The sequence below is a fragment of the Sorex araneus genome, chromosome 5, assembly GCF_027595985.1.
Source record: "Sorex araneus isolate mSorAra2 chromosome 5, mSorAra2.pri, whole genome shotgun sequence".
In the NCBI taxonomy this organism is placed as follows: Eukaryota; Metazoa; Chordata; class Mammalia; order Eulipotyphla; family Soricidae; genus Sorex; species Sorex araneus.
In genome coordinates, this window is record NC_073306.1 from 63,144,009 (window position 1) to 63,170,748 (window position 26,740).

At 39.6% G+C, this 26,740-nt stretch overlaps 1 protein-coding gene and 1 non-coding gene across 2 annotated transcripts in view; one reads left to right on the forward strand and one right to left on the reverse strand.

Annotated features, from left to right (window-relative positions):
• The window catches only part of TNNI3K (TNNI3 interacting kinase), a 302,459-nt gene extending 284,362 nt beyond the window's left edge, over nucleotides 1-18,097 (forward strand). Inside the window, exons 24-25 of the mRNA XM_004603345.2 lie at nucleotides 13,945-14,021; nucleotides 17,610-18,097. Coding sequence (XP_004603402.2) covers nucleotides 13,945-14,021; nucleotides 17,610-17,686 — 154 coding nt within the window. The 3' untranslated portion in view covers nucleotides 17,687-18,097. The remainder of the gene's footprint in view (nucleotides 1-13,944; nucleotides 14,022-17,609) is intronic.
• Nucleotides 184-290, reverse strand: LOC129405239 (U6 spliceosomal RNA). The gene has a single exon (XR_008630422.1). It is a non-coding gene; the product is annotated as a U6 spliceosomal RNA (small nuclear RNA).
• Nucleotides 18,098-26,740: the final 8,643 nt, after the last annotated feature.

Here is a 26,740-nt window from a genome sequence, read left to right on the forward strand (position 1 = left end):
TGTGTCTCTTGATTGGTGCATTTAGGCCATTGACATTGAGAGAGATTATTGTCATGGGGTTTTGTGTGTCATCTTTCTGTGGGATTTGTTGTTCTTGTAGGGTTTATCCTTGTCTTACAATAGCCCTGTTAGCCCTTCTTTTAAGTTTGGCTTTGAGTCTACAAAGTTCCTGAGCTGTTGTTTAAAAATATGGAATGCTTTATGAATTTGCATGTCATCCTTGTGCAGGGGCCATGCTAATCTTCACTTTATTGTTCCACTTTTAGTATATGTGCTGCCGAAGCGAGCACGCCAGGAGTAATTTTCAAGTGCATAAGCCAGGAGTAACCCCTGTGCATCGCTGGGTATGACCCAAAAAGAAAAAAAAATCTTGGGCCCATATTGTCTTGAGTTCAGATTTAATTTCTACCATTCACAGTCTGCGTGAATTTGAGGTAGTTGAGCCTTTCAAGTCCCAAATTTCACATCAAAAAGACAAAAATAAGACTATAGTTTTCTGGGCTGGGCACAAAGTTCAAGAGGTAGATACGTGCCCAGGATGTGTGAGCCCCTGAGTTCAGTTCCCATCACCACAGGATCCCTCAAGCATCATCAGGTGCAGCTCTGTGGCCTCCAAGCCCCACAAGCCAGAGCACTAAGTCATTAGGACTGTATCTCCAAGGTGAACATTTCTGGTAGAAACCCTGGATCCCTGAATTCCAAGCACCAATGTTGACTCCTATTAAAATTAAAAGTAAATTTTCTTAAAAATTATAGATGCAACCTTCTTGTTAGAGTAGCAGTGAGGGTTAAATGCAAAATACAATTTGGACAAGTCTGATACATGATTGACATTGAACAAATGTAAATTATCTTGTTCTGTTTTACCATTAGCTCGAGTGCTTTATTGTTTCTTTGCCCAGAGAAACTATTAAAATGAAACATGATTGGCAAATCCTACTTTCAATTTGCCCAAAGGTGAAAAGAAGCTGAGGAAAGTAGCACACCTAGGGTTTACCTATTGCTCCAAAGAAGAAGTTGGTAAACTATGGCCCACAGGTCAAATTCAACTTTCCAACTGTTTTTGTTAAATTTTAACAGAAAATAATCACATTTGTTTACACATTATCTGTCTGCTTTTGTGCTACAACAGCAGAATTGAACAGAATTGTAACAGAGATTCAATGGTCTATATAGCCTAAAATATTGTCTGGCTCTTTACAAGAAAATATCCTGTCACCTCTGGCTGGTAGAAGCATAAAATTTAATTATTTCCCCAGGCCACATGGTCTAAAACAGTATGCATTTGAAACTTGTCTTCCCTTGGAAAAATACTGAAGTTACTTACAAGAAGTCAATCATTTATTTCAACCAATCAATTTTGGTGATGTGAGAGATCTCAGGGGGATACAAAGACTCAAGCTTCAGGGACTCTACCCATGAAATATCCATGGTCCCGCTCTGGAGATGGATGAATATGCAGTAAGGGATGTGTTTTGTACCATGTCCAGGGAACTACCGAAGCCACTGAGTTTCTTTTTTTTCCCCCCATATGGTCATCACTTCCATCTTAGAAGAGAAGGTATTTGAGCAAATATTTTGTGTTGTGCTTCATTTTCTTTTTAATTTCTATAAAACTTCACTGAGAATCAATGGAGGGGAATGCTTCAGCGGGATCTTTCTCAGATTTGTGTGGTAGTGATGTCGAGGGTGGATTGGGCTGGACAGAGAAGAGAAAATCTTCTACAGAGCTCATATGCTTACGTAGGGGAACTCATTTTTGAACAGTAACTCATTCTTGAACAGTGACTAAAGAAATGTAGAGATTGACCGATTGACCAATGAATCCCACGTAAATAAAAAAGCTTCCAAGGTGGGATTGTTCTTCAATCATTCATTTAATAGGTACCTCTTGAGTGCCTATTACAGAACAATTAATGTAAGGTAGCAGAGACCTTACTTAGTAGTAGTGACTTAGTAGTGCTCATGACAAGTCTCACAATGGAGACATTACTGGTGCCCGGTCAAGCAAATTGATGAACAAGGGGATGACAGGGAAGTGCAGTGCAGTGCTCAAGACAAAGACAGAATCTCATACAGCAGAGAAGGTAATATGAGAGAAGGCATAGTCAGAGAAGGCAGGGCACTAAATTGGATTTCTCGCCAACAATCCATGGGATAAGCAATAGTACAGCGGGTAGGGCATTTGCCTTGCATGCGGCTGACCCGGGTTCAATCTCCAGCATCCCATATGGTTCCCCCAAGCACTGCCAGGAGTAATTCCTGAGTGCAAAGTCAGGAGTAACCCCTGAGCATTGCTGGGCGTGACCCCAAAAGCAAAAAAAACAAAACAAAGAGTTTGAGTGTAAACATCTTTTTGGGGAGTCACTGAAAGAAAGAGAAGAAATGAAAGTTAATACGAATTGTCTGCCAGAGACAGAATAAGGGGGTCTAGGTGCATGGTTTGCATGCAGCCAACCCCACTTTGATCTTTGAACCACACAGTTCCTTAAGCAACATCAGGTGCATCCTTGCAGGCCTGTCTCAGCACCACACAGGTAGCCAAGCAGCATCACATTCCCAGATCCTTACATTTAACCATGGGAGCACTTAGCAGAGAATCACCAAGAGGCCTGTGTACCACTTGGAAACCAAAAAGAAAACAAACAGAATAAACCAATAAGTGAATGTGTTAATGAATAAGTAACTGCTATGAATAGCTAATTGAATCACTCATGCTATAACCTCTACAGACATAGAGTATAACAAAGAATTTTCCCAATGAGGAGCAAGAAGCTAGGATATTTATCCAATCTTTGCTTCTCATTGATTGAATGACGGAAAGTTATTTAGGTAAGTGGAAGAAAATATTAGCTCCTCTCTCCTTTATGGACAAAGAAACACAGAAGGGGGACAGGGATAGTATAGTGGTAGAGTGCTTGTCTTGCACTTGTTTCATCTGAGTTCAATCTCCAGCATCCTATCGGTTCCCTGAGCACCACCAGGTGTAATTTCTGAGTGCAGGGCCAGAAATAACTCCTGAATATCACCAGATATGGACCCAAAACAACAGCAAGAAAAAATAAAAGCACAGAATATCATGAACATGTATAGAAATGGTGACTTCCTAAGGGGCTCCAAGGCAAATAAACAGAGTATTATACTTGCTTATACAGGTGACAATAGATAAATGCAAAAGAAATTTTAGACGGTAATAGATGATCTGTGAACAGTTAAAATAGGTTAATGGGATAAACAGTGAGGAAACAATGTAGATGGAATGTTTAGACTCGCAAAGCAAGCCTGTCTTAGAAAACAGTCTTCTGCAGAGCTTGAGAGCGAGCGCAGAGTTCAGAAGAGTGAAGAGACTTAGAAAACTGTTGTGGCAGACAAGGATGGAGGTCCAGAGAGAGAATGAGTGGTTCAGGAGGAAGTCTCAGGTAGAGAATCACCAGAACAGAAACATTGCATCAGTTAGGACAGGGCAACAGGATGTCCTACAAGCGTTGGGTAGTCTCTGAGAAGCGTTGGGTAATCTCTGAGGGATTTTAACCAGAGTTGTGATGAGATCTGATTAACATTTTAAAATTTGTTCTGAGTGATTTAATAAAAAAAAACTATCATACAGCATTAAACAAGGTCAACTTCCTTATAGAGTACAGACCAGGATGTCTGAGTCTGAACAGAGTGGGGTAACAGTGAAGGGTAAGAGTGGAGGGTGGCAGCTGCCTATCTCAAGGTATAAGAGGAGTTAAAGGCTTTCAAAGTGATAAGGTGCTGCCCAACCAAGGTGCTAGAGCCCAAGTTTGCTTAATAAGGCATCTATCAGAAAGATACTTGTCAAGAAAAGAGGGATATCTATGAAGGAGCAGTGGGAAAAAAAGGGGGTGTCACAGATAGGCACTGTGAGAAAAATGTTTCTTGTAGGAAGGTGTCAGCCTTTATGATTTCATGCACATAGAGGATGATTGCACAGGAAGGTACCAGGTGCAGAGAAATTGGAACATGAGGGTGTTGGAGTGGATAAAATATAGGAAGTCACTCAGTGCAAGGGTTTGGAGCCCAAGAAGATGAGAGAGGACATCACATAATAGCACACCTCAGTACTGAGTGCTGGGGCCCAAAGTAGCTGTGAAAGGAATCCACTCGAAGCAGACAGGTAAGGAATCATCCAAATCCGTGTGTCAAAATGCAGAGGGCAAAAGAAGACAGTGAATGTAGAATGCAGAAACCCAAGTAGGGAAAAGGAGAGTGTCTCTGTATGTTGATGTTCGGAGTTATGACTTTAATGAGAATGAACACTGCCAGGTGTGGTTACCAAAAAATGTTAAGGGCATAAATGGATTTTATCAGCTCTGCCTGTCCAGTAAGAGGCACTGGGAGAAGCAACATTTTAATGCAAGAAGTATACTATGCACTTAGATCTCGTATTCTAAGAACTGTTTACACACAGCACACTTTTGAAAAATGGCAGTTTTGGGTCAAGGAATGTATAAAAGTACACTGAATATTCTTATACTCAAAGATGATACTCAAGAAAAGATGGACATGTGTCAAAGTGACAGTTTAAGTCACTTTGCCAATTATAATTTGAGCATCAGAATAAATAACAATACTAAAATTATAATCCATTAACTTTAAATCAATATGTTTATATACAAATAAATAAAGATACAGAAATATAGTTGAGATATTAGATATGTGTTTAGCCCCAAAGTGCCTCCTGACAAAATGCTGATTAATTACAAAGAGAAAAAGAGCAACTTTATGGTCGTGAACCCTGCCAGACAATGACCTTATAGTCCTATAGTTCTAAATTTCAAAGTGCTTTCCTTTTTTATTTTTTTTTTGCTTTGATGACCATTCAGATGAAGGGTAAGGAATAATATTCTGTATTTAAAGAATCCTCCTCAATGTTAGCGGTCAAAGCATGCAAAGTTCATCTCCAGCCGCATTATACAATTGCTGCATTAATATCTGCTTAGTCTTAGGTAAATTGAGAGGGGGTGGTAGTGTTAGGTTACTGTTGAGCACATTAAAAAATTATGAGCCATCAAGGAATTAACACACACTTAAAGTTCTAGCTGCATTTTCCCTTATTCATAATTCTTTGCCTAATTGTCTTTTTCTTTAAAAATGGGGGAGCAGATAACTTGGATATTGGCCTAATGGCTCAAAGAGAGCCATGACCCATTGCCAAGTCTTTAAGTCTCTTTACAGCTTAGGGACATTTGCCATTGAAAGAAAGCTGATGGGTTTGATTTTACTGAAAGAGATATTCTGCACTGACCTCTGGCCCCATTAAATTCTTTGGCCATTGCCCATTCACTATAATGAGAGCAATAAATTTGTTTTAATTTAGGGCATCAAGTAGGGAATATTGACAAAGACAAAATAATGTTTTGAAAATAGCGAGGATGAAGTCATGAATAAATAAATATGTTGAACTTAGCTGACAAATTAAGAAATGCTTATTCAAAATACTCTGACTGGACTATTTCAAAGTAAGGCCAAAGGTGAACCCATTTCTAATAGAGATGTTGACTTTCTATTTATACCAAAGAGAAGGTGGGCTGCAAAGAAAGACATAGCAAAGTGCAGAAAGGCATTTATCCCTTCTGACAGTTCTGTTTTAAATAGACCTATTTGTTTTCAGCCAAATGCCAAAAGAAGCAGCCAGGTGACTCTCGTAGCCTTTTCTATGGCAAGGCATTTATTTTTCTGTGTAAATACCTTTATTGGGGATTTCAGTGGCTGTTTCCCCACCTTCTCTTTTGCATTAGTCCCCTGGATTAGTGCCAAATAACTGAAGTCCTGAGTAGATGTTATCTGTGTGTATTTCCTTTTGCAGGAAGGAAATGACTCCTAGTTTGAATATATTCTTCTTAACAAAGGGGATAAGGGTGAATATGGTTTTGATCCTCCAGTTAATATTTTTACATAGGTAACATAATTATGACAGATGGCAAAAAGATCCAATAAACCTCAAGGCATATTTGCAAAGCTGTGAGGCCTTGGATGATCTTGCCTTATGCATTGTCCAAATGGCTAAATCTTCCAAGATACAAGCAGCTGAGGACATTGTCAGTTGATAAAAAATTAATTTAACTATGTGAATCAAAGAAAATTTTCCTGAAATCTTTTTCTTTCCTTTTCAATAATGTATTCCTGAAATCTTTAATCATGATAGTAAACCCAATGGCTTTCTTTTCTACATAGCCCAAGCTGTATTTCAGAAACTCTGTACATGCATCCTAGATCTTATACCAGATCAGAGTTGGGAGAGTCACAAACATTTCATTTAGAGAAATTAGCATGTGTGTCTTATTTTTATATAAAGCAAAACACAAGAAAGCTGATTCTAGTTTCTCTGTGAGGAGGAAGGATAGTTTTCTATAGGGAATTTAATGACCATCTTTATATATATAGTCCAAAGCTCTGTAACTCATGACTAATTCAGTGAGCTTCCCAAATTGTAACTGGCCAATAGTTTGACATGTGCTACTCTTAAACAGAGTATTTTTAGAAGAAAGAATATGAACTAGAAGTCTGTAGATGTTTTTATTTAAGTTCTGTTTCTGTTTCTAGCTCTATTGAGTTTATGTAGGTTATTCAAACTTTATAAGCCTAATATCCCGCCTCTCTATAGAACAGAAGTAAAATGGAATACCTTTCTTTTTTCTAGCTTTCTGAACTACATCCGGTGGTACTCAAGGCTTACTCCTGGCTCTAGGTTCAGGGATCATTCCTAACAGCTCCTAGGGGACAAAGTGGGGTACAAAGACTTGAACCTAAGTCTGCCATATGCAAGGCAAATGCACTATCCACTGTACTATCACTTTGGCCCCATTCTTACCTTCTTAAAGATATATAGCCAAGTACCAAGAGAGATCCAAAGACAACACAATGGGGAAACGGATCCACACAATTGAGTTGGAGGGTGATGAGAGGGAGTGGGCTGGGGTCCCTGTGGGAGGGAGAGAGGTACACTGGTGATGGGTGTGGTGTTGTGGTGTTGATTACTCATGACTCAAAATGTCCATGAGTAATCATTTTAATAGAACTATAAATAAAAATAAGTACATAAATAATGTCTTCCCAGGCACTTCATGAAGGTTTTACAAAAATTCTTGAAGCTGGGGCTGGAACAATAGTACAGCAGATAGGGGGTTTGCCTTGCAAAGGGCCAACCCATGTTCGATTCCCAGCATCTCACATGGTCCCCTGAGCACCGCCAGGAGGGATTCCTGAGTGCAGAGCCAGGAGTAACCCCTGTGCATTGCCAGTTGTGACCCAAAAAGAAAAAAATCTTGAAGCTAAGCAATAGTGAAGAATATGCAATCTCAAAGTCTTCTGCAACTATAAATTACTACTATTATTACATTGTTATATTCTTAATATATGACTATGTTCTTAGTATCTTTATTTTTGCTTGAAATTTTAATTTTGTTTTTGCTTTCAAGTCACATAGAATAGTATACACTTACTATAGTTTGCCAAATCAAACTTCTCTGCTCTGCAAAAGTCACACTTGGAAGAATATGATTTTAAAAAAAAACACGTTTCTTTTGGACTCTATGACCATCTGAAATCTCCTTTGGAATGTAATTCAGTCAGAAGCAATTATGGCACTAGAAAATATTCTGAGAATTCATGAAATCCCAAAGCCAAAACCATGATTCATTGCTCCAATACTCAAAGCACTTGGCAGACTTTATGTTGGAAGCCTCAATACTGGCTGCTTTTGAAGCTCTAAATTGGGCCATTTCAGCTCATGTGGCAGTGCCTGCTCCTACTACTCTGGAGAGATAGATCCAGAATTCCCAGGAGTCTCTTCAAACAGTATTTTTCTTATTTCCTCCTGGACTTTGCCTGACTGTATATCTTTCTGGATTTAGATATGACATAATGCTTTAGGGTTCCCTGCCTAAGGCATTGTAACATGAATATTCTACAAATTTATCTTATACAAAAGCCTTAGTGAAGCAGTTATGAATTTTCTAGCAACAACCTGTCACTCAAATTATAATGATGGGTGTGTGTGAAGAGTTTTTGCCACACTTTTCTGTGCTTCATCTTACATGCCAGCATGGTTCTTCCTTTGAAATAGACCGCTAAAAGAAGATGGTTCCTTCAGGCAAATAGCATGATTTAGTTAACTATTTCAAATAAAATGTATGAAGCTAAAAGACATAAATTTCACCTGGAGTTTTAGCAGCAGAGTTGTTGGAATTCTATAGCACGATCTTAAAATTCAGGCATTCAGTCCTGGCCAAATGTCAGACAGTTCAGATAAGGAAGATAAAAAAAATCTTTCACCTTCCTGAGAATCCTGTAGTCTCACTAAACCTTTCCAACATATCAAAGCCAACTTTCAAAGTCTACATGACTCACCAATGCATTCATAAGAATCATGATTCTAAAGAATCATAGATTTAAGTAAAGAGGGGAGATATCTCCATCAACAACTGAAAATTTCTCTGACACCCAACACCATCAGGAATGGGAGTGTATCCACTTCTCCAAAAAAAAAAAAAAAGAAAAAAGTAAACAAAAACCCAGAAACCCTCAATCCCTTTTTGGACGTTTAGAATTTAAATAAATGATGTATTTTGGGAGGACAGAATACTAGGGTGCATGACTAGGTTTGATTTCAACAATTCATATAATTCCCCAAACCCACCAGCAGTGGTCCCTGAGGGCAGAGCCAGGAGTAAGCCCTTAGCACCGCCAGCTGTGGCCCCCAAACAAAGTTAACCTAAAAAAAGGCATTTTAATTAATTAATCCCAGTGTCTAAGACTCAATTTAACCCTGGGGAAATGTTACCACCTGGAGTCAATATTCATTCTGCATATTTAACCAGTAGTCATTCAATCTGTTTGCCATCTAGTATGGATCTTTTATTTTAGAAAGCCAGAGAAACTGTCAAATCTCTGTAGGAAGCCAGATATGTTCCAGCATTTGTATTACCCCCCTAAAACTATTCTTACCCTAAAGAAATAAAATAAACCTAACATGATTTGTTTTTCTTATAGAATTCATAGTTGGCTTCTAATAATCGGTATTTTTAAGTGTACAGAACAACCCTTTCTGTACTTTCCTTCCTGGGACTTTGCTAGAATGTACATTAATCTAAAAGATTAGTTTGTAGACTTTGCCTTATACCTATTATGGAGAATTGAAATGGTATTTGGACACATTCTACCTCTAACAGTCTTATATTCTGTAATCTACTGTGCATACTGACTCACCTATCATTAAATATTGTCTTTGTTTTATGTATTTGTCATGATCATCATTAGCTCTGCCTTCATTTCTGTCAAGATGGCCTCATATTTTATTTTTGAATGCCCTTGTTTTCATTGCTCAGATTCTGTGGGTTGATTCTCAGGTGATGTAACAATAAGCAAACGCAACAGACTATATTGACAAACCATAGCTTGAATAGCATGCATTTAGAAAAGTACAAATTGTATACTGCGTATTTGAGTATGAATGATCTAATTAACAAACAACATACAAGGAAACATATACTCATAAAGAATAATTTGAAAAGCAAGAACTATTTCTTAAATTGTTGTTCTGTTCATTCTAGATAAATTATTTGTGCTGGTGTACCTTAATAAAAGACAGTAACTAATAACACTTCACCTTTACATACATATATATCATAGAGCAGATATGAACTCTTTAGTCTAAAACAATAGACATTTTAACCACTAACATCAATATAAGGTTACTTTTAAAAATTACTGTAAAAACCATATTACTGTCTGTTTTTTAAAAAATAATATTTTATTCTGTTCTACTAAAAGTATACATGAGGATCAGGGCTATGACTCAAAGGGTTAGTGTGCACGCTTCACGTGCTAGAGTCCCAGATTTATATCCTGGTACTACATGCTCCTCTAAGCATCACTACGAGTGACCTCCACCAACAAGCTGGACATAGTCCCTGAGCACCACCTAGTGTAAAGCAAAAATTTAAAATAAACTAAAAAGTATACTGAAATTTCCTAATATTATTTATCATTTATACATATGCACATATGAACATATGCTAAATGTCATTCTTTGAACATGAAGAAAGCTTCCTGGTTGACCAGTAATATTGCAGCATTTAAAATTAAGTGTTTTCCTTACCTGCCTTTAGTTCATATTTACTTTCACTGAATTCATGTGGCAGCTGCATCACTGGAAATGCCAATTTTCACTGTCCACTATTTACTTCAGAAAAATGTGGTTCTGATGTGGCTCTTAAATGCTGGGGTTCTTTGAAAGTCCTCTTGGTCTGAATGCACATGGATTGAAGACTTCGAGTTCCATTGACCAGGGTCTGGTTTCTTCTGTTTTGTTTGACTTGCATGTGCTTAATTTCCATCTGTCTGTCATCCTAGAACAACATCCAGAGCCAGCCTATGTGGTATCTCTTGGGCAGGAAGGTTAAGTCCCCTGGCACGAATTGCTTTCAGCAACTGAATAAACAGTCAGCTTGGAGATGGGCTTTTATTCATAGGAAACTAGATAGCCTTTTTGGTGATAAAATATTTATTCCCTATTACCTTATTGTTGCCAAGACTACTGCATATAGCACTCTTTCTAAAAGAAGCCAGAGTGTACAGAGGATTGAGGCATTAGAGGGTAAATTTTATTTTGAAAAAATATCTTGAATGACATTCTATTGACCAGAACAGAGTGCGGTATGCCATTAATGCTGATAGAGATCGCACCATGTTACACTTCAAGTCAATACCTTTTTTTCTTGTGTTTAATCATTGCTTTTCTCTAGGAAAAAAAAAAATTCTTCACTTTATAGGTTAGAAAAGTGAGGCTAAACATGCAGTGCTTTTTAAGGCAGCTCAGGGAATCCATCAGTGAACTGATGTTTGCTTTAGAAAGACTAAGAGTACATTAAATCATAACGTTGTTTAGCATACTTTTGTATTTTAGCTATCTATGAAGGAGCAGCTAAGCCCTGTGGGAGTTCCAATGATGTTAGACTCTCCAAGATTCAGGTGCATTCTTTTAGTGGGGTTCACTAGTCTAAGAATACAGAAATTAACACCACAGCAGACTGTGATATGCACAGCAGTAAGGAACAGAAAGTAGTTAGGGTGTAGGAGAGGAGGAGGTTAATTCTAAGTTGGGGTTTCTGAAAGGATTTTGAGAAAATACTTCTTTTGAGTTGCACTTTGATTCAGTAATATGTTCTGATTGCTTAACTAAATGTCAGCACTATTCAAAGTGCTTTCAAGGTATTCTTTCATATCTCAGGATTAAACTTATAAACTTATATTTAATAGTTGCATAACCTATGGAAGAACACATTTGAATAATTTACCAAAGGGCACAAGGTGAGTAAGTGATGGAGTGGGGATTCAAATTCAAGGAATCTGTCACAAGAATGCCCATTTTAACCTTAACATCATCCTGATTTCTGTCAGGGGCAATTAAGATGTAAACAAACAGACTGAAAGAATGAAAACAGCTCTCGGTCATGATCATAAAGAGAGAACAATTCAGGGACATTTGGAAAATCCAAAGTCTAGTAGTATAGTTTGACTTGGGGGAGAAAGGTATTGAGGAATTTTTAATACAAGACACACTTGGGATGCGAGAATAATTGTATATCCGAGTTTAGAAGGCCCTCCAAAGGCACTGCACTGGAGAGCAGGAAGACACTGGCAAGATTTCTGCCAGTGGAAGACCTTATGAAACAGAGAATTGAATGACCGGAGGAAAGAATATCATTTAGGGATCTACCACGTAACTAAATCATTCAGAAACTTTTTGTTCAGGACAACTGTGCCTGTGCCAACACTGTCCCAAGTATTAAGGCAACAACGAGGAATCATTAAGATAGACTAGACAAAACCTCTCTCCTCCATGCATGTATGAAAAGAACGACAGTAGATAAGGAAATTGACAAAAAAAGCAAATTAATTTTATATAGTTATAAAATTAAAAAATATAGAGTGACATGCTATGACAAAAGTGAACATAGGTTAAAGAATAGCATCTTAGGAATCTTGGTCAAGGAAGATCTTATTGAGGATGCTCCTGCCATCCAAATCAATGCCTCCATGTCAAGACAGCCATTTATGAGTGAAGGAAGTAAAAGAATTCAGCAGAATGGGATTAGGGTTTAGAAGTTGGCAATGGGGTTTAGAATTAGAAGTACGTTCCAGGCAGAATTAACAAATACAATGTCTGTAGATTGGAAAAATAGCTTGGAAGTTTCAAGAGGTTGAAACAATTCCAAAAAGCAGTGTATAACAAATGTGGGTAAGGAACATGTATATATTATTATATGGGTTGGGATTCTGGTATACCAGTAATGTGGGAGAGTGGTATAGCTCTATACCCAAAGCACAGATTCAACAACACTAAACACATGAGATCCAAATTACAACAGAAAACTTTGAAATGTGCCTGTCAAGGTGGCAGGCAGGGTGGTAGGGCTGTAACCAGAAGAAACACAAGGACCACTGGTGATGGGATTAATGTAGAACATGATATGGCTAAAACTCATCTATCAATAAATCTGTAAATAATTCTTATTTAATTAATTTTTTGTAATTTAAAAAACAGTGGTCAATGAGAGAGACAAAGTACTAAAATCCAGATGAGAAAGAAATTATTTGGCCTAGATATTGAGTGGGTAGGGTTATATTTGGAGGCAGAGCTATACACGCTTAAGCTAGGTGAGAAATGTGAGAAAAAATTGAAGTAGCAAAGGATGATTCCAATAATTTTGGCTAAAGTAATGAATGATATGGTACTAGTAGTTGAGATAAAAAGAACTAGCTTGGAGATGGGACAATTGCAATTTCTGCTGTAGACACAAGGGTGAGAAGGGCGAGGATGATGTGCAGAGTCTGGGGGATAACTAAAGTAGCCTCTTTAAGGCTACTAAAGGTTGAAAAGATGGGTACAAGATCCTTCTTGTGCATGGAAACGATGAATACAAAAGAGATTCCAGGTATATAATTAACTGATAGGTGGAATTAGATAATAAACAGTGGGAATTTTGGTAACATCAAATATTGAGACAAGGTAGAAAGGATGTAAAAACACATTAACTGATGAAAACAGTAGAGTTAGGCAAGAAAAGGATTAGTAAAAGAATCAGGCAAAACATATAGTGGACATGCATGCTGGCCTCGAAAACAAAAAGATGTCATTTGTCAAACCTATGTAAGAGGTTACTTGTTTCAGCATCAGTTGTTATTAATGCTGCCGCTGCTATCTAGGGCCCAAACCCAGTGATTTTCAAGAGGCCAAGTTGCCTCTGAATCAAATCCTGGATCTCATACATACATACATACCAGGCATATACTTTACCACGTGAGCACACTCTACTTTCAGCAGCAGCTTTCTTACCTATAGAATGAAAGAAATGATAAATGAGAGGCAACTGATAAGAATTAAATGTGATGATATAGATCAGTACTTCACTTCACAGTGGATATTTGCATTTTTCTTGCAGGTGCATTATAATGGCAGCAATATTGATAACAATACATCTTAGTATGTGTTTTGATCTATTAGACTACTACTACGATAATAGTGCTGCAACTCCTAGTTCCTTTTAAGTAAGGATTGCAGTATTTTAGCCATATTTGGATGTGTCAATCTTTTTTTTTATATTTTATACCAAAGCAAACAAATTTATTTACATAATTTCCCATTTTGTAGATAAATAAATTGATCCAAAAGGGTGACATTCCCAAGGCTGCAGAGCTAGGAGTTATTATCTACCTGGAAGAGCCAGGACTACCATCTTGCCCTAGTTTATTTCAAATAATTCTCAGCTCTTCTCTAATGGGTCATTTGTAAGATAAAACTACTCATCACTCTACCATTCTCTGGGATCTACTCTCGATATATAAGTTCTATTTTTATAATAATTGTTATTAATAAACTATTCCTGTGTAAAATTGTGTCTCTCACAAATTTTCCAGTGCTGAACAAGGTTCCTCTCATGACCTATCATTGGAGGAGATGAAGAGTCTTCAGTTCTCACCCATTGACAAATACGGTAAGAGACAGACCCTTCATGCTGATTAGCAGGATACCTCTATGAAGGTGATAAGCATTAGCAAATGAAGGAAAAACCTTATATTTCGTGATAACTAGACATGAAGACTGTTTTAAAATATCATGAGGATGCATGTTTTGATTTTGTAAATCTTGCATCAACCAGTATTTATCTATCTTTACATATATTAATGAGTATGTGTTTGTGCATAATTGAGTAAATATGTGAGGATATGGGGATATATGTACATGAATCAAGCCTGTCTTAAAATGTATTATTATATTTTGGGTCTGGAGTGATAGTACAGAGGTTAAGGTACTTGCCTTCCATATGGCCAAGAGGGCTTGACCCCAGAATCTCATATGGTCCCCTGAGCCCTCCAGTAGTGATCTCTGACTACAGAGTAAGTAGTACATTGTGAGCAATGCTGGGGATGGCCCCCCAGCAAATAAAAACATCTGGTTTCTCAAAAATTTTAAACACTTCATTGTCACCTTTTTATACTAAGCCACATAATTATGAATATGTAGGTGGTGAGTATAAAAACAAGAAATAAATTATTGCTAGTGCATTATATGCTAAGGGAGAAGTCCCCTCCTTAGGCAAGTTCTAAAGGGTAAATGTAAACCCAGACATTTCTTCAAAAAGCAAGTGAGGTGGTAAAGGTACCACTGATGAAACTCATTTGCACAGGACTGCTTCAGAAGAATTCATAAAGCTCTTCAAACTGATTGATGTTTTATATAGACCCCCTGGAAGACAGTGGGCAGACAGTTGCCTTATCATCAGCTTTCATATTAATATGTAAGGCCTATTATGTCCTTTTTCCAACCTCTTAACCTGAGAGACTTTATATTTAATTGGAATTTTGGCTCTATGGGCTCATTTATTCATGGCAACTTCCTTTGACAATATGAAGGACTGAAAAATATATGTCCGTTAAAGAGATCAGATTTATTACAATAACTGGATTTGGGGAAGAATAAATTGAATCCTAGGCTACTGCTTTCTGATTTAGATGACAACAGACCCTGGAGACCTTCAGATGCACTTTGTCTGCATAGTATTGCTATCTAAGACATTAGGAAGTCTTTAAGAAAGGAAGGAAAAAAGTGTTCTGGTAGCTGTAGACAAGGTACTTGAGAACAGTCAAGGAAAAAACTTGGCTCCTGGCTCCTAATAACATGTCCGACTATAGCTGAATGCTTTTTATCAGCAGTTTTACAACATAATTGGTCAGTCCAGTAACAGGGGAAATGTGCTCTAAGTGTCACATCATCTCATTTTTTATGATATAATATCGTTTTCTCAAGCCTTTACAGATGTGACCACACAATCACAAAATACAGGGCAACCTTTGAAATGTGTGCTATGACCAGAAATCTTTCCTTTCATGATGGAGATTCAAGATGAAACATTTTTTTAACGATCTGTTTTTTTTAAAGGAATAGGACTTTGAGCAGTCAGTATTCTCCAGGATGGAGAAGTAAGTCAGAAGTGACCCAAAAATACAGGCACTAGATTTTATTATGCAAATCTATAGTAGATGTAGAAGAAAATGTTAGGGTATATAGCATCTTTAGACAGAGAAGATATATTTAATTATTATTCATTAGGATTATCACATCAGACAAAAAAAGAACCCTTTAACTGCCCTCCATTTCCATTTCATAAATCAGTTTATGGACAGCAACTTATGACAGCAATTTATGACAGCAACTTTATCAGCTGTTTGAAATTTCCCACTCCAAAGAGTAGGACTAAAAAAAATGAAGAAAAAAATAATTACTTAGATATTTTCTCTGAATTTGGAATCTCTGACCCCAAAATAATAAAATGTGAAGATGTGATTCAGTGTTTTCCTAAAGCTGTGATCATATTTCATTTGAATCCCGCTCAAGGTGAGTTTCTCAACTGTGCTTCAATCCATCTGTACTTCATCTGGCAACCATAGCTTAGGAAATCAAAGTCAAAAGTCAGCATCCAGGCTCTGCTGATTTTGCTACTCATTCCCAAGAGAGAGCCCCCCTTCCCACCCTCTAATGACATGAGCTTATAATCAGACTTCATTAAAGTCCTGTGGGGAAAAAGACTTGGAGCAAGACAGACCAGTAAAATCTCATGGAGTACATTCGAAGGTTGATGATAATAAGGAGATTGCAAGTTTATTGATGCATCTATCTGTGCCTAGACTGAAGTTGCTATTTCAGGATGAATAAAAAGAAACATTTGCTTGGATGCCTATGTTGTTTGGTCCTCTCAAAATTAGGGTTAGTGGTATGACTCCTGCTTCCCCACATCCCAGCCTCCTTCTACCACAACTTTATTAATTTTTAACTGGGGCCCACCACATTGGAGGGAGATGAGAAATGACCATCGCCAGAAGCATCACTGGCAGCAGTGGTATTGCCTCACAGGAGAGTTTATTTACTGCCTAAGAGATTCTGACAGAGACCTTTCTTATGAAAATAAATCCACCTATTCAACTACATTTTGCTAGATGTCTCGAAAATGTAGATGGTTGGGTTAGTCTTGACAACTCAGCTATCAAAATGGAGCAAGTGCAGCAATAGCAATTGACAAACGTACCCATTTTCGCAGAAGTAATGAATGGCATCCTTGCCCAGAGAAGAAAGGTAACTGCTTCCCCACACATGTGCTGCGTTATCTAGGACAGCAGCCCTACTCTGAATTATTAGCTCTACTTAGCTCACACAAGGCTCTTGCTTCAAAGAGCATCCAATGCCACTGGTATTTAGACTTAATCATTAATGCCCACTTAAAAATTGGACTCTTACAAAATTAAAATAAGAAAACAGGGGCTGGAGCGATAGCACAGCGGGTAGGGCGTTTGCCTTGCACGAGGCCGATCCGGGTTCGATTCTCAGCATCCCATATGGTCCTTTGAGCACCGCCAGGGGCAATTCCTGAGTGCAGAACCAGGAGTGACCACTGTGCATCACCTGGTGTGACCCAAACAGCAAAAAAAAAAAAAAAAAAACAACTAGAGTCTATTATATAAAGTGGCTCTTTCCTTTAGTGTTTGCCCGCCCTTCTTTTTAAGCTTCAGCATACACTATTGACAGACATTGCACTGTCATGTGTGTATTACAAACTCATTAGTTTTATTATTTCTCCCACTTACAGATGAAGATATTGTGGCTTAGAACGGTGAAGTTAACAAGAGGCACAGAACCAGTAAGCCTTAGTAGAATCAGGGTCTAAACCTAGATTTGCCTAGCATTAATATCTTTGCTTTTAGCCATCATGATGTCATCTCTTTCAGAGCTGTACCTATCTTTACTCCAAACTCAAAATGACACCCGGGCTCTGCTTAGGTCCCTTTCAAAAATCCACCACTTTTGTTACCCTTTTCTCTGATCTCTGATTTCATTTAATAAATAAATAAATAAATAAATAAAAATTTCCTAGTGTTTTACCTTTGCTTGCCAATAAGTTTTATCTCTGTTCACCCGATCCTGGAGAAGCAATCTGGCAATTTTGTATTACCTGGTTAAGAAAAATTGTGAGACTGGTTAAAAGGCCAATAAGTAACAGCTGAACTTTTTTTTTTTTTTTCTGATGCAGGCTACGTCTCTGATCCCATGAGCCCGATGCATTTTCATTCTTGCCGGAATAGTGGCAGCTTTGAGGACAGCAGCTGACAGCATTCCGAATATACCTAAGAAGAGTTTTTCCCCAAATTGACAGCAACAATTCCAACCCTGGCAGGCTTGCTTCCAATTATAATATTTTGCCCTCTATGGTATCCTTAAATGGGCTCATTCATACTGATCTTATTTAATTCTCTACCACAAGCTGGGCTTTGGATTCATGGCTAGAGAATGAAATGCAGAAGAACCAAGACAAATGTATTTGAAGAATTGGTTTTCATATTGTGGATAAAACAAACAAACACTATTATATTGTTACTCGGAGATGGAGCCTCAGACTGTGGTGGGAACTTTGCAATCATTATGTTTTCCTAGAATGAATTATGTAGACTTGTGCTTGAGAGACAGGGGTTTGATTTCATAGAATACTGTCCATTTTCTTATTTTATTGTGTTATTTCTAGTGTGCAGCTCAGTGATTAAAGATTCTTTGGTGGCAAACGATTGATTTGGAAGTGTATTTCATTCTAACAAGCTTTCTTGAGTATGCCTTCCTTAAGATATATTGGAAAACCTAATGACCTTCAGATCAAGAAGTTTGCAGAAATACAACATTTTTTTTTAGCTTTCTTTATCTACACCATCCCAAGTACTCTCTGTGTTCTACTTATAGAAAATTCTTGCTGTCAGCACCCAGGTGTTATCAATTCTATCAGTTTAGTAATAAACCTGGCCCACAAATGTAAACCTGTCATTAAACCTGAACCGCTCACAGGGCCAGCGAGGATATTTGAAGTACTTGCTGCTTCCAAAATATGAGAAATTGGCCAAAGTGAAAGTACAGCAGGTAGGGTGTTTGCTTTGCATACAGCCAACTCAGATTTGATCCAGGTACCCCATATGGTCCCCCAAGCCCACCAGGAGTGATTTTGCACATGAATGAAGGAGTAAACCCTGAGGACCACAGGTTATAGCTCCCACACAAACATAAAAGCAAAAAAAGATAGAATCTGCCACCCATTTATTTTCTTTTGGCTTTGGCTTTTTTTTAAAATTGAATCACAGTGAGATAAACCATTACAAAACTGCTTATGACTTGGTTTCAGTCGTACAATGTCCCAACACCCATCCCTCCATCAGAACATCTCCCACCACCAATGTCCCATTTCCCTCTCACCACCATCCCAAAAAACCCCTCCCCTTGCCTGCCTTCATGGCAGGTACCTTTCTTCTCTCTCTCTCTCTCTCTGTCTCTGTCTCTCTCTCTCTGTCTCTCTCTCTCCTTCCTTCTGGGAATTATGGTTTGTAATACAGGTGCTAAGAGTCCATTATGTTTGTTCAGGATATTCAATATATTTTCCAGGAAGGTACAGTTAGAATATCTTTTTTTTTTTAACTGGGTGTCAGCTTTGGGGTGTGAAAATGACTGCCAGGGTTTCCAGAGGTACAAGAAGGTGGGAAGAGATAGCCCATCTCAACCCAAGAAAGCCTGGAGATTACAGTTACAAAACCTGCATACCAGAATTTTCAGCACATTAATATCTCAACGAGGCTCATCCCAAGATGGAGTCCAGCCAGGGACATGGTGATGATTTTGGATGGTGGCGGGAAGCAGCTGCTAGGGACTCTGCTTGAGTAGACATCAGGAAATCCTGCTCCACTCTGATCTACCCTAGTATGTTCAGCCTTGTGCAGATCCAAGATAAACTGAAGCTTTTGATCTCTTTCGAGATTTATGTGCGGGTCTCTGAAATGATGCCAGCATAAGAGCTTACATGGTGATGCTTGAGTTGGTTCATGGGGATGACTGGTGGTGTTTCCAGAGGTATAGGGAAGTAGATAGGGAGGTGGGGGAGGTAGCCCATCCTGATCCCAAGAAAACCTGGAGATTTCAGTCACAAAACCTGTATACCTAAATTTCCCAGCAGATTAATATCTTGAGATCTATCCCAAGATGGTGGAGTCTAGCCAGGAGCATGGTGGAGATTTATATTGTGGGAACAAGTGACTGCTGGGGGCCCTGCTTGGGCGGGCACCAGGCAAACCCATCCCCTTTTGGTCTACTCTGAGCTGGTCAGCCTTGCACGGACCCAAGATTAACTGCAGCTTTTGATCTCTTTCAAGATTTATTTATGGGTCTCTGGAGCAAGGCCGAGAATTGAGCTTGTATGGCTGAGCCAGAGGTGGTTTGTGGGTATGGTTCCCACTTACTTAACTTTTGGAGATTTTTTTTTTTTAATAATTTTATTGAATCACCATGTGGAGGGTTACATAGTTCTCAGGATTATGTCGGTTATACAATTCTCAAACACCTTTCCCTTCACCAGTGCCCATCTCCCATCACCAACCCCCCCAGTATACCTGCCGCCCCCTCCCACCTCCCCAGTCCCCACCCTTGTATATGATAAGTTCCACTTCGTTTATGCCTTATCTCGATTACATTCCATGTTTCAACACACAACTCACTACCGTTGTTGGGGTTTCCCCCAAAAAAGGAAATCAGTCCTATTGCCAAGGAGGCATTTGATAGTTCTCCACTGCTAAGAATATAGAGATATTAAGTCCCGCTGTTTGTTACATAACTTTTCTTTTTCCCCCTTGCCCCGCGCCACCGAGTTCACGCCTGTTTAGTAATCGCCACGCTGCCTGACAAGGGAAAAAAAAACCGAAAAGGATGGTTATTTCCCGTCATCGGCAGGTGTGGGGCTCTGGCTTAGTTGATAGACTAGTAGAATGTCTGCAAGCAGTTTCTGGAACCGAAGGGCTTGCGCTGGTATCGGCTCCGGCTCGAGATTCCACCAGCATCCCACTGTTCCATGTACATAATTTTTCCCCTTATATCCCATTCCCACACCACCAGGTCTGTTTGCTTAATGGACATCACACTATGTTTGACACCATGCCGCGTTTCTTCCCGAGAAAGAAGGATATTTCTTCTCAGCTGGTGTGGGGATATAGCTTAGTTCAGTCTAGAGAGATGGCTACCGTTTTGATTGCCTTCAATATTTCAGCAACAGACTTACTATTCTTGTTAGGATCTCCCACAAAAGTCCGACCCATTAAAAAGGGACATATTACATATTGCTGATGCTAAGATGACATTAGGTCGCGCGGACGCGGTTTTGGGTTTCTGTATAAAGTCCAGGGAAAGTACAACCAGAAATAACATCACTACAAACTTTTACCCTTTTATGGTGCTCATAAGATGGAGAAGCCTAGAGAGAGGCTCGGCGTCTCCATTTTGCGCTCAGGAAAACCGCGGATCCTGCGCTGTGCTCAGGGGGGAGGTGTGGAGAGAGAGAGAGGTTAAAAGAATTGGGGGATGCCCGGTTCCCACTGTTTCAGCGCACCGTGGGGTCTCTGGTCCCATGCCGGAATTAGTTCAGTGGGCTGTTTGGAGTCCAAGGGCGCTTCCTTGGGCTCTTCCATCATGCTCGCTCCACAGCAGGGTCCAAAGGGGAACTTTTGGAGATTTAATTTCTTGGGAAACTTAGTCCTGAGTTGTTGGAGTCCAGCCAGAGGCATGATTGCAATTTGGGACTGTCAGAAAGGCTGAGGGCACCATCAGGCTGCTGAAGCTCTCATCCTAATGTCCAGGTTTACCTGTTGGTGGCACTGCTCTTCTGGGCACCAGTTGCCATGACAGCCGCATCCCTGGCAGGGACCAGTACTGAGTTCAGGGCTGCTACCATTCACAGCTTGGGCACTCTAGGTGGGCTGTAGCTACCAGTTCGGTAGAATATGACCAGGGGCACATTCTCTCATCATTGGTCTCCACAGAGTTGACACTCAGGGAGGTTTATCTCCATAATATGCTGTGGACGGCACTGACAGGGCAGGCTGGTCAGGGGTAGTAATGATGAGGAGGATGCTCTGTCAGTGGTGAGTGCCTGAGCAGGCCTCCCATGGTGGGAACCCCGCAACTCTGGAACTGTGCTCCATGGCAGTGCCAAGTTGGACTGGATGAGCCTTATTCTTTTATGCCGAACTTCTGCTGCCATAGCGGCTGGCTGCCCATATTGCTGAGAGCTGCAGTGGGCACCACCACCATCTTCAGGAGTCCCACTCAGGCCAATTTGGTTCCACTTTAAAGCTACTCTTTTTGAAAGAAAATATTTAAAGAGCACTTATAGTCATTCACACCGAAATTCCATGACCCCATCAGCCCCCCTGTTCTGAGTGCTGAGAGCTGCTGCTGATCTCACACCTGCTGCGGTGCCACAGCCATTTCTCTCTGCGCCTTGGCTTTTGGACCACACCTGGCAGTGTCCTGGAAATCAAACCCAGGTCAGCCTCCTGCAAGATAAACACTCTACCTGCTAGACTATCACTCTGGACTCACACACATCAGTGAATGTATGTACAATAAAGGAATGATCACGGATATCATGAAAGAATAGAGAAAACTATACTGTAGTAGTGAGGATGTGGTGGAACCAATTAGCAGTTTTCTACATGTGACTGTCGTCTTGGTCCGGAGATTCTGAGTTCTGAAGTAAAGTAACAAGTGCCCTTTTGAGTAGATCCCAACCAACTGCTGGAACACATCAATTGTATTTTCATCGTCCATTTCCAACCGTGTCTGTTTCATTGATTGGTTGCTTGTCAAATTGGAATCTCTTTTGCCTCAGTTGACAAACCCTGTCATTCACAATAGGCTTTCTTAGTTTAGTAAGTGGCGTATGCCTCTTAAATTGCACCACAGAAGCATCCTGACCCATCACCTTCAAATTATTATCATTCTCAGTCTTGAAAACTCTAGGATGTTTTATCAGGCAAGGTGAACACTAGGAATCTTAGTAGCCACTTCAAAAAAGAGGTACCAGGTCTGCAGCCAACCAGCACACAACAGCACCAGGCACTGCCTGGTGGTGGAGGGAGGTGGCAGTGGTGAAGGAAAGGGTGTTCCTGGAAATGATGTTTTTTTTTTTTTAGGTTTTTTTAGGTTTTTTGCTTTTTGTGTCACACCGGTGATGCACAGGGGTCACTCCTGGCTCTGCGCTCAGGAATCACCCCTGGCGGTGCTCAAGGGAACATATGGATGCTGGGAATCAAACCGGGGTTGGCCACGTGCAAGGCAAGTGCCCTACCCCCTGTGCTATTGCTCCAGCCCTGAAAATGACGTTTCTTAAGGACACTTTCTATCTGGGGTATGACAAACCTATTGGTAAATTTCATTTTAGTTTCTTTGTTATATATGGTTTGAAAAGCAGACGTTTCCCACAAGCTATTAGTTTACAGAGGCAAGATAACCAGAGGTAGAAATCAAAGCCATGGCACTTTCAGCCAGATTTATTCTTGTGTATGCTCCTCACCTCCTTCTCAGTATTCACATTTCCTTCCACTAACTCCTCTGTTGGTGCTATAGTCCACCAAGAAAGTTGCTAAAGGGCTTTCTAATAAGGAGACCAAATTGGCTAGTCTGCACATTACCTTCTGGTAAAGACAAAGAAATAAAGAAGGAGGAGGAGGGAGGAGGAGAACTGGGAGAGGAGGAGAGGAGGGGGCGCGGAGACAGGGAGGAGGAAGAGGGGGAGGGGGGAAGAAGGGGAGGAGGAAAAGGAAGAAGAAAGGAAGGAAGGAAGGAAGGAAGGAAGGAAGGAAGGAAGGAAGGAAGGAAGGAAGGAAGGAAGGAAGGAAGGAAGGAAAAGAAAGAAGGAAAGAAAGAGAGAAAGAAAGAAAAGAAGAAGAAAAAGTTCTGAATAGAATGGACCTGTCTCAGTATTTCTCCCTCTGTTCCTTCAGCTCTGGCTTGTACAGGAAATGTACAGGCCACCTCACCTGGAATGAGAATTAACCTGTGAGTTGATTATAAGAAATATTTACTAAATAGAAACAAACGGCTTAACAAAAAGATTTCTAGTAAATGTAATGCCAAATGTATGTATACTAAGAGTGCAGGGGGTGGTAACCAGGCATCCTGCCAGGTGCCCACTGAATGAAGGTCATATCCACAAAAAAGATTCTTTACTTCTGAAATACCCGTCTTTTAGAAAAAGATATCTTGAGCAAATTCGTCCAGCTTCCTTTCTTTGTTTCCTTTATTAGCCTCCTCTGACACACTGCATTTCCTCCTGTTGCTGCTTCCCTCTGGCTCTTGTCTTCTCAAGTATCCGCAAATAATGAGACTAATGTATCTTGATTCCTGAGAAGGGGAACCTTTTCACAGATGCCAACGTGGAGCTCACACACTCTTTTCATTACTACATCTTTAATGGGGTTCAGGGATTATCTTAGAGTTTATTTCCAAACCATGTATTTTTTTCTACTTTCTGAGAAATGTCTCACTAATTGCGTTCTTTTTTTTTCTGCTGGTAGAAATGAACTTCTATGATCATGATTTTGCATGCTTAGCACATTGATTTTTTTCCCCCTGCATGCATACAGCACTGAGCTCACTTCGAAGATGTTCAATTAGCTGTAATTGTAAGCCAAATTACAGCAGCACCAGGAGAGAGTAATTTCAACAGAGTGATTATTTGGGTTAAATTATTTCCAAAGTTGACATTTCCCTGGGAAAGAAGAAAATATGGGTGCCTGTGGTAGAAGAAGTGCTTTACAATTCATGTGAAGGGGAAAATTGTTTCTTTATACTTCTTCAGATATCCTTCCTTCCTTCCTTCCTTCCTTCCTTCCTTCCTTCCTTCCTTCCTTCCTTCCTTCCTTCCTTCCTTCCTTCCTTCCTTCCTTCCTCCCTTCCTTCCTCCTTCCTTCCTTCCTTCCTTCCTTCCTTCCTTCCTCCTTCCTTCCTTCCTTCCTTCCTTCCTTCCTTCCTTCCTTCCTCCTTCCTTCCTTCCCTCCTTCATTCCTTCCTCCTTCCTTCCTTCCTTCCTTCCTTCCTTCCTTCCTTCCTTCCTTCCTTCCTTCCTTCCTTCCTTCCTTCCTTCCTTCCCCTTTTTCTTCTTTTATTTACTCAGATAATATGTATGGTTTGGAGACACTCATACCTATAGTAGTTGTATGACCTTGGTCAACTCACTTAACCCCTCTGAGCTCTAGCTTAATACATGGAAAATGGTGGTAATAAAATTTAGCAAATGGACTTGATGTAAGGACTGAAGAAAATATAAAGTACATTACTTAGTCCCTGCCATATCTTAGTTGTTGAAAATGTTGTTGTTGTTTATTGTCACTGTTACACACAGCCATGAGAAAGGTGGAGATTTCTTTTCCTTTCCTGTGGAAATAACCATCAATGACCCTTAAATTTTACCTTTGTAAATAACAAGCTTCCTAGCTTACACTTCTGAGGTTAGGTAAGTCAAGATTCAGTAACCTTAGGTAGCAATATCCTATTTACACCTGAATTAAAAATTAGAAATCAAATCTCCTACATCAAATATAAGAACCACAAAGAACCTCACTAACAAGTCAGGTGTTAAGTAAAACGAGAAATAAAACACATTTATTGAACATCTACTAGTGAGTGGCATGGACTTCTTTTAGATGTCTTTAACTACATTATTCCATGAATGTAGGATGCTATAGGATAAAGTCAGTTTTTAAAGTACGTTTGTCTTTACTGTAAAAGGTTTGTTCACTACACTATACTGCCTCCTCTGCTGTGAGGGAAAAAAAGATAAAAATAGTGAATATTCATAACCCAGAATTGTGGCAAAAGCAAACAAATCTGTAATTTGTGGTCCTGAAGATGTGGGAATTACTCCAGAATTTCAGGGTCCTGAAAACCAAACCTTTCCAAACTACTATGGCTTATTATTGCAAAGTAAAAGGGGGGGAGGGGAATCGCTATCATTTTCTCTGTTATAATTATGGACGAGAGGGGCCTAGAATAATCTCTAGGCTCAAAAAAACATACATTGTATTTTTTAGGCAGAAAGAGCCAGAGATGATTGACAGACGCAAGACTCTCACCATGATAAGCTGGAACAACAACAAAAAAAGTTATGAGGGCAAAGCACAGCAATTAGGGGAGCCAAGGAATTTCACATTTTCCTCTCCTCATTAGCACACACTGGGCAGGGAAAGCAAGAGATAAATAGGGCAGCCATTACCAGCAGGATTTGAATACCTTATTCCTTCCTAGTTTTGTACTGCTTGCAGCCACTCAAGCATGCAGACTTGAGAGCTTGCCCTGATCAGTTCCTTTCGTATTTCAAGAGCCACATGGGCAAAAATGAGTCAATTGACATTTGCAGTCCCTTCACCAGCATCAGCTGAAGGGCTCAGCTGCTCCCAGAATGGACTATGGTCCGAGACTGTCAGCTCAATTAGCATCGTATGCAAACCATGATGGAGAAGCAAAGTTCCTCCTCCTCCCTGGCCATCCTAGTTCTATGAGGATAACAAGAAATAAAAAGAGCAGGAGCTGCACGTTTCTCTTCAGGCCAGAGATCCAAGGCAGCACCGCAGCAGACCCAATGGCAGGGTGCTAATTAAATTAGGCTTCTGGAATTAAAGCACTGCCACAGGTTCCAGACCCCGCTGATGAGGACATGTCTCCAAAGCAATCTTAGACTAGCTTTATGTTTAATTAGTGAGATAAAAAGAATATTATCTCAAGTATCTTTTAAGCAATGGGCTCATATGCAGAAGAAAGGTTTCTTCAAAGAAGTTTAAAGGTTTTGAATTTCTCTAATTTTACTAACCTCCATCTCTTCTTTTATCTCGAATCAGGAAAAGCTGAGACTCCAGTAGAAGCACAGAAAGCAATAAAAAAACATTTGAATATGGATTTGCCCTTAAGATTTTATACCTAATAACCCAAGGTCTATTTAATACCACTTCAAAAATTAATCCATGGAGAAGAATATCTGGTGCTTCTTTCAACAATTTTTGTCCTTTCCTGAAACTCAAATTAGTCCAAGAGGGAGAAAAAAAAATCAATGCCAAGGTTGCAAATACTTTTTGAGGGGATTAGCATCAAAAGAAATAAGATGTGGGATGATGTATGTTTATTCTGCACTAGGTGTGAAGCTGTAGGAGGCAGGATATCATTGAAGGGCTTTTAAACATTAGCCTGCATCTGAATCACTGGAGCTTTTATTACAGTGAAGATTGGACCCCAACTATTGAATTTAGGAACCCGAAGTATAGGGTAGAGTGAGACCCAGACATTTGCAATTCTCGGGAGATGTGATGCACC